This window comes from Epinephelus moara, chromosome 13 (genome assembly GCF_006386435.1).
Source record: "Epinephelus moara isolate mb chromosome 13, YSFRI_EMoa_1.0, whole genome shotgun sequence".
NCBI lineage: Eukaryota > Metazoa > Chordata > Actinopteri > Perciformes > Serranidae > Epinephelus > Epinephelus moara.
In genome coordinates, this window is record NC_065518.1 from 16,916,994 (window position 1) to 16,936,426 (window position 19,433).

General features: G+C 40.0%; 2 protein-coding genes across 3 annotated transcripts in view; both read right to left on the reverse strand.

Moving 5' to 3' along the window:
- LOC126399515 (gap junction gamma-1 protein-like) overlaps positions 1-909 on the reverse strand; it is a 27,666-nt gene extending 26,757 nt beyond the window's left edge. The window contains exon 1 of the mRNA XM_050059532.1: positions 803-909. The gene's annotated coding sequence lies outside the window, so the exon portion shown is untranslated. The remainder of the gene's footprint in view (positions 1-802) is intronic.
- LOC126399517 (probable phosphatase phospho1) lies at positions 804-6,099 on the reverse strand. Of its 2 annotated transcripts, none has more exons than XM_050059536.1 (2): positions 6,008-6,099; positions 804-1,619 (listed from the first exon to the last, which is right to left on the reverse strand). In XM_050059536.1, exon 2 carries the CDS (start codon positions 1,581-1,583, stop codon positions 804-806), a length of 780 nt encoding a protein of 259 aa, XP_049915493.1. In that variant the 5' UTR covers positions 1,584-1,619; positions 6,008-6,099. The 2 variants fall into 2 exon arrangements, with proteins under 2 accessions (XP_049915493.1, XP_049915494.1); XM_050059537.1 differs by lacking the exon at positions 6,008-6,099 and adding an exon at positions 2,068-2,341.
- Positions 6,100-19,433: the final 13,334 nt, after the last annotated feature.

Genomic DNA, 19,433 nt, shown 5'->3' on the forward strand with positions numbered 1-19,433 from the left:
CGGCCAGGTGCAGTGACTCCTGGAGTCTCAGGTGGTTACCTTGCAACTGCTCCCACCCAAGAAATACTAAGAAATAATCCCCACATAACACGGTAACTGTCTTCTGTTTGTTTTTGTATAGATTCACACAATAAGATATAACATGTTGATTATTCAGCTTTAAAAGTGCTTGCAGGCAGATTCTGTTGCATTTAGACAGAGTCAGGTTAGCTGTTTGCCCCAGTTTCTGGTCTTTATGTTGAGCTAAGCTAACTGGCTGCTGACACCAGCTATATATTTACTGTGCAGACATTTTTTTTTAAATAAATCTAACTCTCCATAACAAAGTAATTAAGTGCATTTTCAAAAAAATGAACTATTCCTTTAAAAACGGGTGATTCAAATGGTGTAGCTGGGATAAAATCACACATATCCTGTTGCTCACCGGGACTAGAGCTGGTGCACCTTTGCAGTATTTGTCCCCCTTCATCACTCACTCTTAACACACAGACACACACACATAAAATCTTGTACTTCTATCTTTGTGAGGACCCTCATTGACATAATGCATTCTCTAGGCCCTTACCCTAACCTTAACCATCACAACTAAATACCTAACCGAACCCTAACCAAAACCCAAGTCTAAGCTGAACCCTGAAACCAAGTCTTAATCCTCAAACAGGCCTTTGAAAAAGTGAGAACCGGCCAAAATGTCCTCACTTTGCAAAAATGTCCTCACTCTGTTGCTAAAATATTTTTTTTGGTCCTCACTTTGTAGCATGTACAAGTACAGACACGCACACGCACATGCACGCGCACACACCTCATCTCTCCTCCATTATTTTCTTCAGGCAGTCCACTATGTCCTCGCCGCTGACCCAAGGAATTATGTTAGCCTTGAACTTGGCTGCCTGGGACTGCTGCATCTCCAGCAGCAGTCTGTGCATGGGGAAGTCCCTCCTGGGGAAGGCTGTGTCCCGGGGCCCCAGAGCCAGAGAGGGACAAATATCATTGGCCCCATCTCCGATATAGAACACCCTTTGGAAGGGAGTACCGCCACGCTCCTTTTCTCTGCCCGCCAGATACTCCTGAAGGATCACCTGCTTGCACATATTGTCAGGACAACGGGAGCATGAGTGGGAGTGGAAAGGGAGCAGCTCGAGACGACCAGTTGCATCAAAACTGGCCGGGTTTGTGAAGATCTTCCGGAAAAGTTGGCGCACCCCAGCACGCTCCAGCCATGTCTCGATGAAGAACATGTTGGCGTCCGAGACCACCGCCAGCTCAAAGTCCTGCTGGTGGCTCTGCAGATACTGGAAGAGCCTAAGGAGGCCAGGTGTGGGTAGGATATTCTCCACCGCTGACTGGATGGAGTCCTTAGACACACCCTGCTCCGCCATATACACCAAGACCTTCTGCATGTGCTCGTTGTAGTGCCCCTCCCTGTAGCTGTTTCTCAGCCAGTCAGGGAGCCGTTGGCCTGGCAGAGCACGCAACACAGCATCGTCACTGCTCTCATCGATGATGGTCTCGTCAAAGTCAAACAATACCAGGAAGCGCTCTTGCTGTGGCGCTGCTTGGGTAAGGTTTGATGGAGTGGTCATCTTTGGTGTGTGGAGGAAATGGCGACTGGTCTGTCTCTAGAAAAATAAGATGATAAATTATCAATATGCTTTTTTTTTCTTTGTCAAGGACAGAAAATACTGTGGAGTACAGTTTTATTACACCCTACTTGAAAAATAAAATGTTAATAGCAGGCTGCCATTTACAGTATGACATCACACTGTGTCCAGGGCACTGTTAAACTGCAGCAACGAACCAGCCAACGTATAAATACTCTTAATTAGGCCATATGCTGTAGGGGAACAGATGTTTACAGCAGGAAATAAAGGAAGTAGAGTTTAAATCAAACAACATGTAAACAGGATGTTAATCACACTTAGCGAAAAAAACAACTTCGTCCATTTTCAGGAGATATATACAGCACATAGTTCTTCACTTCCTTTCCTCAACACAGTTTTCCACACAGACATTCCTGCATTCCTTCAGGACTGAGGAGGAAAAACCTTTTTTTTTTTTAATACGTACACGCCAGACGTTGGATCAGAGCAAATTCCATATTTATATAGCCGCTATATCCTCAGCACAAGGCTTTCACTGTTGCAGGCATGTGGTAACTTGAGTGAAGAGGGAGCAGTTACGTCACAGCATACCTTTACCATAAATGGAACAAATATGAGTGGGAATGACAGCCAGCAGTGAAGAGACATAAGAAGTTAATCTAATTACAACTGCTTCATGTGATGGATTTAGATATTATTGTATATTATACTTGTGTTACACATTTCAGAGAACATACAGAATGGGTCCTTTTTTTTACTCAGTATAGGCCTACAGGTCTGTACTGCCCTTCAAAGACAAAGCCAGAGGTGGGACCAAGTCATTGTTTTGCAAGGCACAAGTAAGTCCATGCAATCAGGTCCCAAGTCAAGTCCCAAGTCCTAAACTTTATGTTTGGAGTCCTGAAGTCATAATGCTCTCCTCACCAAAATTCTGTTTTTAAATTACAAAAATGTGAGTCTTTGAACAGAAAATCCCGCACACTGCTCTTGCTCAGCTTCACAATTTATTAGTAACACTAAAGTTTCCGCCCTCCTGGACCTTCGTCAAGAGTGTTCAACACCATTGTTTCAACTGAGCTTAAATAGAAACTACCCTACCCGTTTCACAGGTGTGTACACGTATGAGGCTGTAGGTTTCTCAATAACTGACAACAGCCTGTGAACCATGTCACAGAACTCCCATAAGAAAGAACAAGGACACAAGAAACACACAGGAAAACCCCAGAAAACTCTCCACACAACAAAGGCTATCAACAGGATTATTTACCAAAATGTTGACCTTATGAATGAACACATTGGCCTTGCAGCTTTCATTAATCATTCAAAATGTTCAACATTATATACTCTCATGCTGTGTATCATAAATTCCCCAAATCCATTATAGCTTCTTGTCCCCTTGTTGTTTCGTTTGTGGGAAATGTGACATATGGTGCACAGGCTGTTTCTATTTAAGCTCAGTGTTGGACACAATGGTGTTGAACACTCATGATGAAGGTCCAGTAGGACTGAAAACTGGGCAAGAGAGTGTGTGGGATTTTCTGTTCAAAGACTCAAGTGATATTTTTCTGCACACCTGCATCTGAGACAGTTGGATGTGCGAATACCTTTCTTCAAACAAATTACAAAACTTTAAAATTGTTATTTGTTGAAACAAGAGCGACGTAACTTAATCATGAAAAAAGTCATGCTAACATTGCACTTTTGGAGCGTGTAGCACTATTAACTAGAATCACAATTAGCTTACAGCACCCACATTAGCTCGCTAGCTACGTTAACTTCAACATCTTCTCCGGCTCTTTGTGCAATTTCAAGTGTTGAACAAAGTTGGAAGTTGTTGCGTCTCTGTCTATAATATTCGACCCGCTTGTTGTGCATACTTTTTGTTGACGACTGAGTCATTTCTGTTTACAAAATTAACCTTGGTATCATTTTTAACAACTGCCACCCAATAATGTAACATCAGTTCATGGTTCTCTCCCTCAAGTTGACTGGATGTTGACAGATTGGTTTAAACAGAGTGGGTTTGGGAAAATAAGTGTCGACTTGCTGTAAATAATTAGTGGTAATATAAGCTGATTCAGAAAATGAAGGGGAATTAATTGAGTCATGGCACACTTTTTAAATAACATAGTCTTCCGTCATTGGGCTCAGGGGAAAGTGTCAAATATTTTTCAAGTAAAAGGGCTCAAGTTCTGGTGAGGTCACAAGTCACTGGTGTTAAAGTCCAAGTTGAGTTGCAAGTCTTTTATATTTTGTCTAGACAAAAAAGTCTAATGACTCAAGTCCACACCTCTGGCCAAAATTCAGTAACTTCATTTTTGTTTGAAAAGGAGGAACAGAATCTTTGACATCTGTTTCAATATCTAAAAATTATGATGCCATAAAAGTTTTTCATTTTGATGTGAACAAATTCGCAAGTGCAAGAACACAGAGATAAAAACCATAATGTAGTGACTGCAGCCTGGCTAGTAGGCTAGCTGGTAAGATAGCTTTAGCTAAAGCTAATATACCCTTGTTTTAAACTAAACTTTTCCTCCAACTGAATAATTGACTTTGAGAAGCCAACATTAAGTTTGTTACACCAAAAAGACAAGGCAGTAGGGATACTCAACTTGCTTTGCCTGGGGGCCACCTTTGCAAAATGACAGGAGGCCAGGGGCCAGTTAATAAACAAGCATTAATAATATTTTTAGTATATATAATAAATCAATTGCATGTTTTCAACTTTTCAACTTTTGCAGTCCTCAATCATCTTTACCAAGGTGCAAATCTAGTTGCAGCAGCCCCGCGCAGGTCAGGTGTACACAAGGGTGTTTCTAGGATTTGAGGACATTCAGGGCTGAGCATGAACCTCTGTCTTGGGGTCTGGGGGATCTTTTTCGGCACTTTTTTTGATAAACAAGCTCTATTCTTATGGATTTTATGCACTCTGGCACCTTATTGACAAAAAAAAAATCCCAGTGTGAATGAGTTCATTTTCATTGTGAGGGCCACCTGGCACCCTGCTGAGGGCCAGATTTGGTCCGCAGGCTGTAAGTTGAGTATCACTGCAGAAGCTGATAAAGATCATCATGAGGGTAAAAAAAACAAAACACACTAGATAAGATGGCAGATTAGCTAGAGTAGTTCAGCAGAGTAGCAGTGGGCTAACTTTTATCTTTGCACCCTCTGAATCCAGAATTCACAAATTTCGACGTGGTTAAGAAACCTGAACCACTAATTAGCTGGTTAATTACTTCAAATGGAAAAGAAAGCTTTATGTAAAGTCTGTAACAACTGTTGAGACATAAAGTTTATGTCTTACACCTTATGTAGGCCTATCTGTTACACACTGTTCTGCTCTCTGCCTTTGTAAAGCAGTATACAGTATACAGTTACTTGTTATATGTAGTTTAAGATTTCACATAGAAAACACATCCTTGTAAAATAAGATGAATTGTTATAGATTACATCACCTAACTGTATAAAGCCGGCTAATTTAAATGTAACTCCACCTCAACCAGCTACATTTAACGCTTTTAACTCATCAGCAATCAGCATCATTAATACTAAAACAATGATATTCTGCATGATGAGTACTATGCTGTTGATGCTGTGTATCTTGATAAGTCAAGAATCACTGCGACCAAGTTTTAGAAACGGACAAACCCCTCAGATATGCTACAAAATGTATTTACACATATGTTCAGAGTAATAGAAGAAACATACTTCAATGTACACTACATGTCCTGACAAGCTTATCATTAAGAAGGTCATATGCCAGAATAGGCTGTGCCCAGTTTCACAGGCATCTTACCCAACCTGTACAGGCAAACTGTCTATATAGATAATTACCTAACAAAGACACTTGGCCTCAAATGATTTAATCTAACAGAAGAAGCCACAAAACAACCATTTTTATACAAAAAACGTATGTTATATTTATGAAATGTCACATAATTAAATGCATTTTATGTAATTTTCCTGTGTTTTGCCGGTATGTTTGGCCTAATGAGATGCATTCCTACCGTTTGCTATGACAATGTCAGCTCAGTGACAGTGTAATATATAAATAACAGCACACCAGCTGGTGCTCAGTAATGAAAAACGTCCTGCAACCTGCAGTTCGGCTGCACCGACGCATCGTGCAGAGTGAGCGTATATACGCCTGGTGTCCCTCACATTATTTATAGGACATATTTACACACTGAGCTTTCTAATTTTAACCCGCAGCGGCTATTCCTGTGTGTGAGAGAGAGGTTACCACTCAAAGTCATTAGTGCGGCTCTGTCAGGAGTCGTTAGGCTGACCGGGTGTGTGTCCGAGCTGCAACGATTGGAAGGCGCATTCACACAGGAAAATCACACACACAGAAAATAAAGACAGGATAATAATATGTGCAAGATAAGATAGAAATTCAGGCCTACCGGCGGTGGGCATATGAGCGGGGATGGTAGGCTGCTAGGTGCCCGGCTCCGGAGACCGCATCCCAGTGACGCGGCAAGATTTTTTAAAGGAGACTCCCACAGCAGCTCAGAGGGTATTCCCATTTAAAGCCACTGCGTCAAGGTAGACAGCGGAAACACGGAGCTTCCGGCGTGACCTTTCAAATTAAAGGCTCAGGAAGGGGACATTCTTTTCATTGATGTGAAGAAATATTAAACAGAACCATCCAACAACCAAACTTACATTTCATTTAATTTCAATTCACAATTTTATTCACAAAACAGATAAACAAAAATAAAAGAATAAAATTCATTCGTTCATAAAAAATAATGGAGATGTGAAATAGAACACCCTTATAAGTTATTTAAAGCTTGAGGTAAGGGCACAGACATGAAGCAAACTGTATTTAAAATGTGTTTACGAACACTTTGTCTAGATATAAGAAAGAAAATGCCTGTAGTAATTTGTTGCAATGGTCACTGCTGTCTAAGCTTTACACTTCCTGGCCTCTTTCAGTAATGGAAAGTAGTTTCAAGCCCTTTATTATCATGTGAACGACAGTTACAGAAGCAGCTGTTGGAGATGAAAATCTTGGTAACCGGTTCTCACTCCGACTTCATTACATATCTATGTTTGGTCATGGACTTTCCACGTCCAGATATGAACGTCAAGTTCTGCCTCTAACATGCGTTGTCTTCTTTCAAAATACACTTCCGTTTTCACAGGAAATGTAACATTTACATACAGTCTCTTTCAAAATAAAAGCACTATGTCGATACAACACTGCGAATTTAGTTTTTTTTTTTTGTTTTTTTTTACTTCAACAACAAACACACGTGGTTAGGTTTAGGAAAAAAGAACAGGGTTTGGCTTTAGAATCTTACAGGACACAAACACCGCTCTCTTGGGTGAACTTTGGTGTTCATTGGACCCATCCTCCACCCCTTCCATTCGCCCCATTCGGACTTTCGCCACCTAAACTTTCGTCCTTGTCCCGCCGCATTTTACGCACCATTAAATTATAACAGCAACTGGTCGCATATCATGCTGACGTTAAAGGACGCCTTTGTTCTTTGGTGTCTGACAACACATTCATCAGTCACATAATGACGTTTGGTCATGGACTTTCCACATCCACATATGAAATGGAAGGCACCCTGGGTGTGTTGGTTGTTGACGTTCTGGGACGCTGTGTCAAGTCCTCTTCTTTCAAGATACACTTCCATTTTATAGGAAATGTAACGTTTTCATACCGTCTCTTTCAAAATAAATGCCAGTACAACACCTCAAATCAAGGACGCCTTTATATGTTGGTTTCTGACGTCCCAAGTCACTACCCAAGCGCTGGATTTTGACAACTTCCGAGTGAGACCGGACTCCTCAAACTCCCTTAAGCAATGTTAATTAAATATGCTGTGATGTAACGTCACCAAGTAATAATGCTTTGTTACCGTACTTAAGTATTTTTTGGGAGTATCCATTCTTTACTTGTATTTTTATCTTTTTGTCAACTTTCACGTTTACTACACTACATTTCCTATATAAAATATAGAAAAAATACATTTGCTTTGATACATTTCCTATGAGCAAAATAGGGAAGGAACACTCTAAAAAAATGATTCATGGAGTTAGTGGAACACCCCTTAAAATAAAGAAGTTTTTTTTAGCATAAAGAATGACGTTTGTCACAGTAACGTGTTTTAGTCAGTTGACAACTTATTTTCAAGACGTTAACATTTTTGTGTAGGATGGAATTAAAATAATAAATTAGAACACCTTAAATTAAGTAATTTCAACACTAAATATTGCCACCGATTTTGGATAAATATTAAGTTGGTGCAACTTAATTAAGCTTTTTGAGATAAAAAGCAAATAAGTTGGTTGTACTAAACTAACTGAGTTTGTCAGACTATAAAAGTCTCAAAGGATTTACTCAATAATGACAAAGATGGAACTATTTAAAAAATGCATGCAAATTGTTAACTTAATTTTTTTAAGTTGAATCAATGGATTATTTTTTTTAGAGTGAAGGAAGGAAGGGATCAGTGGACAAATGGGAAGAAGGAAAAACGTAGGCTCCATTTTTAAGGTGGTGTACATAATCTCCATAATCCTCACAGTTCTGCACCTGCTTTTTTATTACCAGCATTTACTTGTGGTTTTACTTTCAATACTTAAGTGCATTTAAAACCATAAAATTATAATTAAGTACAAAATAATATTAAGTACACTAAATATCAAAACATGTGCATTTGTCCCCACAAATGATAACATGGAAGCAGCTCTGACACATAAAATGTTTACACCCTAAATTGAACCACCCAGACCTCTCAGGTCTTGTGAGACAGGTCTGCTTTGTGTTCCCGGAGTCAAGACTAAACATGGAGAAGCAGCGTTTAGTTTTTATGCACCATATATCTGGAACAAACTCCCAGAAACCTGCAGGTCTGCACCATCTCTCACTTCTTTCAAATCAAGTTTAAGTCTTTTCTGCTGCTGCCTTTTATTAAATCAAATATCATTTCCTACACCGCACTATAATTTTTATTATTCAAATAATTTTATTGATTTTAACTGCACTGCAACTTTATTAAACTCCATTTTAAACCACTTAAATAATCTCTTTATCTTTGCACCTCTTCTCTGCACTTTTGCTATTTCTAATGGTGATTTTTTAAAATTGTAAATCACTTAGTGACCTTAATTTTCCCTTTTACATTTTTTCCCCTCTTTATTCTTTTATTCTTAAGCTGTATCCTTTATTATGGTTTATATTCTATTGCCCTGGCTTATGAAATGTGCCATACAAATAAAGTTGCCGTGCCTTGCCTTGCCTAAATTGATGCAGAAAAGGCACATATTGGTGCTCATGATATGATTTGATTTGGTTTGACACCTAGAATTTTCTGGCAAAGAACCTCCAAACCTCCTGTTTCATAAGTGAGTGATAAGCTCTGAGCTCAAGAATTCAAAAGTCTTATGGCCTGTGGTAAGAAGCTGTCCCCGTAACAAATATATTTACTCAAGTACTGCATTTAATTACAATTTCAGGTTGTACTTTATTTTTCTGTCTTATGCTACTTTATACTTCTATACTTTTTACCCTGCTACATTTAATTTAAATCTGTAACTTTGGTCAATTCAGATTATTAACACAGAATATAGATCAGCTAATGCTTTATGACGTATTATCACTAAGCTACCCAGCAGCAGTATCTCCACTTTTACCTGCTGCATTGTTAAAATGATGCATATTCTAATGCATCAGAAACTGTAATCAAATGAAAAAATATAATTTATTCAGAAAAGGGGCGTTCTGCATAATGACTATGTTTACACTAGATTAAAAGTCTGAGTATTTCTTCCGCCATTGGCCATTTTATTAGGTACATCTAATCTAAAAAGGACTTAATAATCTATTTAAAAATGTCTTTTCATGACGTACTATGCTATGACTTTTTGTATGACATCCAACACTTTTCGACAGTGATATAGCCAACATAATATTCTAGTTTTCCACTTTTTAATACATTTAAAAGTAATGAAATACAGAGACAGTACAGCGTCTGACATTGATTGTACCCACAGCAGTCGAACAACGGCTTCTGCTGCGGTACGGCAACACCACTGGCACAAACCACATACAGAACTGCAGTACATCATAACACTGACCTAGTATTAATAATAATGACAACTTCTTTAGTTTATTTATGATTACAATTACATTTACCAATGATTTTCTTTCAGATGGTGGTGCGAGGTTGCCTTTTGTAGCATGGCATATTTGAAAATTTGGGGGGGATGTGTCCCTTCCAATATATTTTATAAGTAATGCCATACATTAGCTCTACCAGATATTCTATCTTCATGAAGCTTATCATGGCCAGTTTTTGTCGATCAACTTTCAATACAACACAAATATAGTTAGTTGGAAAAACCTGTATATTCTGCTTAAAATTTAATCACTTTTTCAATTTGTGCACCTCAAATTAATAAAACTTCTTTGGCAAACAAGGCGTCTTTATGCCGTTCCTCACTGGGCACTTTCAGAGCTCAGCCTCCCCTCTGTAACTGGACACCACAATTCACTACCCCTTATGTAACTATGCCATAATGTGCAGTGCTGTATATTGTCTGGAGAATTTGTATTCAAAGCACCACTCAGGCTGATAAAGTAGCAACAATATTAATGACTGACTTAATCGACCATTAAACAGCTGTTACACTTCAGTAGAAACAAGCGTTGTCGTTGTGTAAAACAAGTTGACATTTTGCCTTGTGCTGGAAATGTCCATCTAAAAATAAATGAAAGCATTTCTGTCTGAGTCAGCAGCAGCTATGTGTCATCCCCTGCGGACAGCTGAGGGTTAACCATAGGCCATCTTCTAAAGACTGTGTAAAGTATCTGCCGTACAAAGGGCTGGAAAAACTCTGAGTGAGGTAACAGCTTGATAAATGTACACAGCTACATTGTGGGCTGATAGAGAGAGGGGATAATAAGCATAATGTTATCAGTGTATCAGAACATGTCAGCCCCTCCACCCTTTATAAACACACTGCAGTCCATATGTTGTGTTCAGGGTCCTTAATCCTTCATAATACATTAACAAATACTGTGTGATCATCTGCAGTGTACGGTAATGGAGACTGTTTTTGACATGTAATGTGTTTGAAGTCCTTATAACAACTATAATTTATTCATGTAGTACTTATTTATACTGCAGTACTGACCCTGGCACCGCCCCTGTTGAGCTGTACGCCTGAACTGATGTGTGACTCATCTGTACTTTACATGTAGGTACTGTGCTTACATTTTATGGCTCATGTACTTTAGACCTCTACATGTAATGCTTCACTTCAGTAAAAGTATGACCCTGTCAGGAGGGGCAGATTTATAATTTCCTGAAAAATATGATTTCCGCCTCTGTGTTTTTAGAGTCCTTCTAAATTTTGCAGGCTTTTTTCAAATGCTAAGTCTCTCTGTATTTTACATTAGCTATTAAATCTCAGTCCGTAACACTGCAGATTTCACATAAGTTTATTCATATCTTCTGTGATAATCTTTCCGAATGAAAGAGTTGCATGTGGGCTGATCATCTCCTGTGCTATGTCACTGTGTTTCAGTGCAGAAAAATGAGTTGAAATGACACAAATAACATTAGAAAAGGAGTTTTCTGTTTGAAAAATGCTAAGAGTAAAACTCACTGAATATCTGAGATGACTCTGGTTGTCCAAATTTAATAAAATACTAACATTTTAGCCCCAAAATAAAGACTACTGGGCCCCGTTCTTCAAACATGGATAACAGATATCCAGATTAGAATATCGACAATTTGCTACAAGTCTTGGGGCGTCGGTAGTGTAGTGGATAGTGCCAGCGCCCCATGTACAGAGTCGATTCCTCGCTGCAGTGGCAAATAATCTTACAAAAATTAAAAAAAATAAAAATTTGCTACGAGTCTTGAAGTTTTGGTTCTTCTGCTTATTGACAGCGACATCTCTACACACAAAAATAATCAATCCAAATGTAGTTTGAGATACTGTGAGCATAGAGGCATAAACTCAACTAAAACAGTGACTGTCATTCATGTTATCCCTCTGGTGAGACAGTCTGACACTATCAGTAAACATGAACAACTCTCTGCCAAATTCAAAAGCTAGAGTGTCAAAATTTAAATTTGTGATGTCATCAAGTAGTCTTGAGCTGCTCCACAGACAATGAACTGCGAAAGATGTTATAGATGACAGTGAGAGCACCCAGGGGAATGATCTGAGTATACAGGTACATTTTCTGTTTTAGAACTGAGAACAGGACAAAAACAACAGGGTCTCACTCCCAACTTGTCAAATGCAGACGCTTAGTCAGTGGCCCCCGGTGTCAGATTCCGATGCACCAGAGCACCCTCCAGTGGTGGTATGAGAGAGCCTGGTCTCACTCTGGAGTTGTCGAAATCTGGTGCTTAGGCAGTGCCTTGCGGTGTCAGAAACCAACGAAAAAAGGCATCCTTTAACAGCGGCATGATACACAGACGGGTGCTGTTATAGTTTAACTACGCACAGCGGCCTCAGGGTGAAACACAGTGGGACAAGGTCGAACTGATGGCACTTGGGGTGAAGGACTCTAGCTCCTCTGGGAGCTCAAGAGCTATCTGCCAAGATACTCCTTGCTTTCTTCCTCGTCCTCTCTGTAAAGAGACTATTTCACTTATCCATAAGTAAAACACGTATTGCAACCTCAATAGAAGAGGACATCACACATCCACTAAAAACCCACCTCACCCCTCTCCCCTCAGGACGCAGATACAGAGTACTGAGGTGCAGAGGGGCTTGCCTTGGGAAAAGCCTGATCCCTGCTGTCATAGCTTCCCTGAACAGGCCAGAGTGTGGACTCTGTTAAGTGCTGACACTGTTTTGTTTGTCTGTTTTCTACTGTGTGTTTCCAAATGTGTGTCTTGTTCTGTTCTGTGATGGACATTGGGGAATGGAGATGGTGCTGTGGAAAAGAATTTCCTCTAAGTCTTACCATAGTTACAATCCCAGAGAGTTTATTCTTGGATGTACAGTTAAGGTGAGCATATGGCAGGGAGGTGAAAAGTTAAAACACCCTGAACCTAGTTTGGTACGCTACTTCTAAAATCTGCACACTGAGGTCACTGAGTTTTCTAAGATGATAAAGTCAATGTGAGCATCTCTTGCAAATATACTCAGTATTTCCAGAGAAGCTCATATGGAAGTCCAGAATTACACCAAGGTATCTAAAATCTTCCAGAGTTTCAACACATTGGCCATAAAGTGAAACTGGCTCTGTCTTCAGATCTTGTTTAATATGAATAATAAATTCTTTAGTTTTGGCCACATTAATCTTTAACTTGCTGATGTGACGTCATGTTTGAGGGACCTTAGTGTGGGCCAGGTAGGCAGCTTCACCTGATGGGTCTGTTCACTGTAAAAGACCAACTAAAGCCATGTCATCGGCATATATAAACAATCTAAAATATTTGTCATTGATCATAAATTAATTCGTAAACAGAGAGAGCAGCCACAGTGAGTGAGTCTCCTGACTTTGATACAGATTGCCACCTTGGAAATATACCTGTGTTCAAAGTTAAATGATAAAAAAAAGATTACTTTGAAAAGGGTGCCATTTGCTCTGCCCTGCTAACCAAAACATTACCTTTTCCTCCCTTTTCGTCAAGTATTATGGGTAGCAAAGGATTATGGGTAGTCTCTCAACACAAATACAAAGTACTTGCATTGCAAACTTGCAAATTCCTATTACTTCTTCTTCTTCTTCTTCTTCTTCTCTACAATCCATAAATTAACTTAAATGTATTATTATCCTTTAACTTATTAATAACCCTTAAATTAAAACAAGCTCTGAGTAAAATAAGTCACAACAATGTCCTAAAAAAGGCAAACCCATCTGCGTCATGGTTTTTTCTTTTCATTTATGTGTCAAGACGAAACTTGCATGATAATGTGCAATAGGGCCCGTCATAACTTCCTTACACCACTGGCTGAAACTTAAGGGAGTGAAACTAAAAACATGTTTTACTGATGTTAAGTTTTTTTTGAACAGACTGCAAGAATGTAATGACCAGAAACTGTGCATTTCCTGTGAAACTAGAAGTTTATTTTGAAAAGACACAATGCATGTAATGAGCATAAATGGACACGCTGTCCCTGAGCATCCAAAACTAAAGCTGGAGGAGTAGCTACAACATCAGAGTTGAGCCCGGTCTCACTCTGAAGTCGTCGAAATCCGACGCTTGGGCACTGACTTGCAGCATCAGAAACCAATAAAAAAGGCGTCCTTTATCGTCGGCAAGATATGCAGCCGGTTGCCGTTATAGTTTAACGGCACCTGGTGGTGTCAAGGAGAACCTGGCGGGACAATGACGAAAGTTAAGGCAGCGAAAGTCCAATTGGGGCGGACGAAAGGGCTGGTGGATGGGTGCAACAAACACCGACGTTCACCCAAGAGAGTGGTTTTCGCGTCCTGTAAGATTCTAAAGCCAAACCCTGTTCTTTTTTCCTGAACCCAACCAAGTGTGTTTGTTGTTGAAGGAAAAAAACGTCAATTTGCGACGTAGTGCGTTTATTTTGAAAGAGACTGTATGTAAACGTTGAACTTCCTGTGAAAATGGAAGTGTATCTTGAAAGAAGACAATGCATGTGACATGCAGAACTTGACACGGCGTCCCTGAACGTCAACAACCAACGCACCCAGGATACCTTTCACGTCGTATCTAGACATGGAAAGTCCATGACCAAGCACGTCGATATGTGACGAGGTTGAAGTGAGAACGTGTTGCATAGTTTGATATGATGGGCCACTGACCAAGAGTCTGTGTTTGATGAGGAAGGGGTGAGAATGTGTTGACAATAGAATAAAGCTAATTGCGGTATAAAAAATATTCTGTGGGTCCACAAAATCAGACAAGACTAGCCATTCATTGTCTATAGAGCAGCTCCAGTTATACTTGATGACATCACAAGAGACTTCTCTGGTGTCTGGCGTTGAAAGAGAGCAGCTCATGTTCACAAATATTGATTGAACCTTTCTAGGCCAAGAAGATAACATACAACATTCTTAATTGAATTGGTTTTCCCCTTTAAAGGACCAATGCCAGAACATATAGCTTTTAATTTGACATTAGAATGGGCAGTGCATGTTGGGGTAGTTCTCAACACACCATTTTATTTCAGGATGAACACATCAACCCTCACACTGTTTCAAAAGAACCAAATCAGCTGTATGACGACTCACAGGATAAATTTAAGCCTGATAACAGGACTAGCTAAACCACATTTAAAGAGCAGGACTCTCATGATTAATGATGACTTATGTGGGAATCTGGTCATCAGACGGTCATGGGAACTTCCTCAAAAGTTTCTTGGACACAACAGGAAGCTGAATCAGAGGAGCTTGAGCTGAAGATAAACTGTTAGTGCACACGTACTGTGACATATTCCCAGATGAGGGCCCCTGCTGGTGATCAGGACAACTGATAAAACACAAATGGTGAATTTAATGGCACCAGGAGTCACTTTAATGCCCCTTTAACCCTTACGGAACCAACTGAGTAACTCACAAGCTTACAGGAATATAATGTGATACACTTTAATAATACAGACAGGTTAGTGCCATTTAACACAGAAGGCAAGTGTGCATAAAGTGTGTATAAAAATAAAAAAAAAGAAGGCAGCATTATTTGATCACCATCATGAATGCAGCATACATAGACATAAGAATGGTTTCAACATCATGGAGAGATTCACAGGCTCAGCACAATCATATTCACTATGACACAAATTAAAAGCAGTGGTTACTGTACATACAGCATGTTTGAAAACAGGTTATTATAGATGTTTTAATAGCTGTATAATGTTTTACAATGACGAAAAGGAACAAATGTGATGTTTTATTTCAAAGTTTGGAAAGGCTCAACTTTTCGCTGGCCACTAGATGTCCCCCCCTGCCTGCATGAGTGAACACTGCACCAGGTTGTGTATAGTCTTGTTAAATTATTAAAGAAAACATGACACTTTTCCTCTGATTTTAGACCCAGTTTTGAAGGTTACATTTAAGCACAAGAGCACAGTGTAGTTTTGTAGCTATCTTCACATCACACATAATAAAAATGTCAAATTTTAGAGCATGATAAGAAGGCAACACACACACACACACTGCCTGCTTTGTCTCCGTTGTGGTGCAGAGAATCAATTTTCCAAATGATCCAATTCCCAAGGAAAAAGTCAATTCCCGCACACACTCAGGACAAATCTATATATCAGGGATACATATTGACAAAGCTCATTTTCTCTGACTCTTTTTATATATATCAATGCAGAGGGGATAAGTGTGTGTGGGATTTGACATCTTTCTTTAGAATCTAATCTCACAGCATTACAGAAATATTTGCAAAGAAGATGCAGCATTTGTTTTAAATGTATTATCTTCACTAATTTCTCTCTAACATTTGGAGAACACACTCAATGCCTGCAGATAAACTCAACACTTTGCTCATTAGTTAAAGAACCGGTTTGTAGGATTTTTTTTGGTGACATGCAGAAAAGAGCTGTGAGTCCAAATCAGACCTGCCGTTGCTGTGGCAAGGACGAAGCCTTTACACATGAGGCGCCTGCTGTACCAAGTGAGCTACTTGGCGTCCCAAGTGTGTAGGATTTTAGTGGCACTTAGCAGTGAGGTTGCAAATTCGAGCCCCCCACCCTGGGTTCGAACTAGGAACCCTCTTGCTGCGAGGTGACAATGCTAACCACTGCACCGCCCAGAGTGTGGGTACCGGGACCCGTCGGAACCTTACGGGTCAGGCCTTGTTTGGATAACAAATCAGAAATTTTGCTCAGGTTCGGTTCGGGTTTGGCCCACTTGACATGCTGCTACGTTGTGCTATGGCCTGTAAGTGCTGGAATTTGTTATTTACGTGACAACACCTGAACACAACACAGACTGAGTGTGTGTGCTGTGCTGCGCTGCTTTGCGTGTGGCCTGTTTGACTGTGCGTAACAGCAGCCTTTTGATGGTCATTTACACACTGTCCATAATAATAACTATGTCGGGTAACAAACTGCGTCGGGCTCGGGTCAGGTTTCGGACTTATAAATCAGAAAGGTTAACGGGTTCAGGCAGGGCTAGGAAAATGCGGCCCGAGCTGCGCTCTAGCTGCTGCCATTACTAGAAAATATCACGGATTATTAATCATTACAAACTTACAGAAACTTTGTGTGCAATAGTCCACCTTCCACCTTCATGGCTTCCCTCTCTGTCCCTCTTTCCTTGTCTCTGTCCTAAAGATGACTGATTGCTGGTTGGGTCGGTTTCGGGTGGTTGATTAACCCATGTGTTTACTGGTTGTGTAGTGCAGATTGGATAGGTGAAGCTGAAACAAATTCTGGCCCTTGTACAAACGCAGTTGATGACCCCTGGTGTAGGAGAACTTTGGTGGCTGGCACGAAAACGCGAATGGCTCTATCTACAGCAGTGTTTGGTTTGTTGGTTCTGAGCTACTGCAGAGCAAAACAGTGGACTCAATAGATGAGGAGCTGCTCTGTATGTAAATTATTAACAGCTCATTCTAAGGTGACGAAAACACGATTCTTATTTTCAGGTGATTATAAACTACCATAGTTTTGAATATTATTTTCCATTTCTGCCGATAGATGCCCCTAAATCCTGCACACAGGACATTTAAACCCTTCACTACTTGGTTCAGTAGGTAAATTGTAACATTACAGGCTGGTGGGTTCACTAAAAAGTAGAGCAACTCCCCAAAAGACAGTCTGAAAGAATAAAAAAATCTTACAAACCAGGATTTTTGTAACAAGATGACTTCACACACTGAGAATGAGCCGACTCCAGTTCCCACTTATAGTCCACCTCAGGTCTTACGTCACACTTGGAGAAGGAAACCTGGCCAAACTTAACAATACTTGTCCAAGTGACCAACAGAAAAAAAAAATGTCACAAATGTAAATAACATAAAGCACAAACCGTGAAACTTTGTTACGAGTGCTTTCTGTTCAAAACAAGCTGGAGGGGGAGAGAGTTTTGAGCGAGACGGAGAGCAGGGCTGAGAGGGTGGAGAGAGGAATGTGTGGAGCTGCTCTGCTGTGTGGATGGAGGGAAAACTCTGGCTCTTGTGCTTCGGTGGCGTCTTCTGCGTCACAGCATTGAATTACACCCACAGCTGGAAAAAACATCTGAATTACTGAGCCCACTATTCAAGGTCATTCATTCAAAGGAACACACACAAGCATTAATAAAACTGATTACTGTGAAGCTTAATAATCCATCAGTATTCTGCAAAAGCTGTAAAATGAATATGTATTGAGCACAGAGATACAAAGTGCATAAAAGCAAAGCACCGTCCCAATTTCTCTTCATATTTCTTTTCCTAACCCACTCCCTGTATATCTACGAAGCATTAGTAACATAAACTGTACTGTACTTCTGTAAACTTGGCACCAATTTTGATTTTTAAAGAGGCAGCGTAGGATTTAAGGAAGCAGCTAAATCAATCAGGGCGTGAAAACCTCCCCTTCGCATGGCTTCTCCAACACTTTCAGCTCAAGTTCGGCACGACATTGTGTGGAGGAAAACCCACGAGCGACGGCTGCCAAGGCAGGGAGGTCCCGCTAATTGTTATTCACAGTTGGCTTGGACGGCAGTGGTGAAAGCTGGCTTTAGGTTTGGCACAAATATGTGAGAGAAACAATTTAAACTAGAATACAATACTGACCTGGGCTTTTCCGAAGAGAGACGACTGCCTGACAACATTTATCCAAGAGAAATCTGAGTAGTGCATCACAACCCATGAAACTAGACGATCACTAAAAGTCCTACACTAAAACAGGCTAAGGTCAATTTGATCACAGTTACTCATTACTTCAAATCAATAATCTTTAACAGGATCCAAGGAATTACCAAAAGTAATATATTCTGATTACATTGGCAGATTTGAGGTATGACACAGATTACAGGAAAAACTAAAAACACAAAGACAGAAGACAGAACCAGGGCCAGTATGTATGAAGCCACTTTTTTTTCTCCCCATCTTAAACGTGTCCGTATTTCTCAAAATGACACAATGAACCTTTCTCACAGCAGACAATTCGAATTTTCCTAGCAGGAAAAGCACAGGTGAAACTGATAACATTATGGCCAGCCAGCGTGCACAATACCAGGACCGCCTCCCACGAGTGGAATGCAGCCATCATTAATGTTATTTAATAGACCTGTTTTTTCCTTCTATGACAAGTCAAAATGTCTCCTGTGTAAAAGGCTGAACAACAAAACAAAGAAAGATCAAATCAAAATTATTCTTAATATATAAACTTGCTGGCAGGGACGGAGACAGATGCTGTTAATATTCAGGGTTCAGCCCAAATCTATGGGGAGTTGCTAGACTTGTTTTCCCATTTACAGCAGCTATATGTACTATTTTTCAACTCATGTGAGATATTGGAATGCTTAAAAATCTCTACATCATTTTGGATTAACAGGAACAAGGAAAAAAAACATCCTATTTTGAATCAAGGAAAATAAAAAACAAGGAACGGTCATGATGACAGTGGCGTCATCGAGGAGCCAGACTTTGGTGTCAGTTGTATTGGAGTCAATGGGACAACTACCACAAATTACACTGTAACCCATCATATCCTTCCACCAGATTAAAAAACACACATTACGTCATGCTCTCCCTCTCTTTATGTCATATGGATCACTGTAAAGTTATCATGTTGATCTGTTCTGTGCGACATCTATTGCACGTCTGTCCATCCTGGAAGAGGGATCCCTCCTCAGTTGCTCTTCCTGAGGTTTCTACCATTTTTTTCCCCCGTTAAAGGGTGTTTTTTGGGGAGTTTTTCCTTATCCGCTGCGAG

Bases quoted from the DNA above. Each gene is read 5' to 3' on its own strand.
- LOC126399517 (XM_050059536.1), bottom strand. From the start codon at position 1,583: ATGACCACTCCATCAAACCTTACCCAAGCAGCGCCACAGCAAGAGCGC.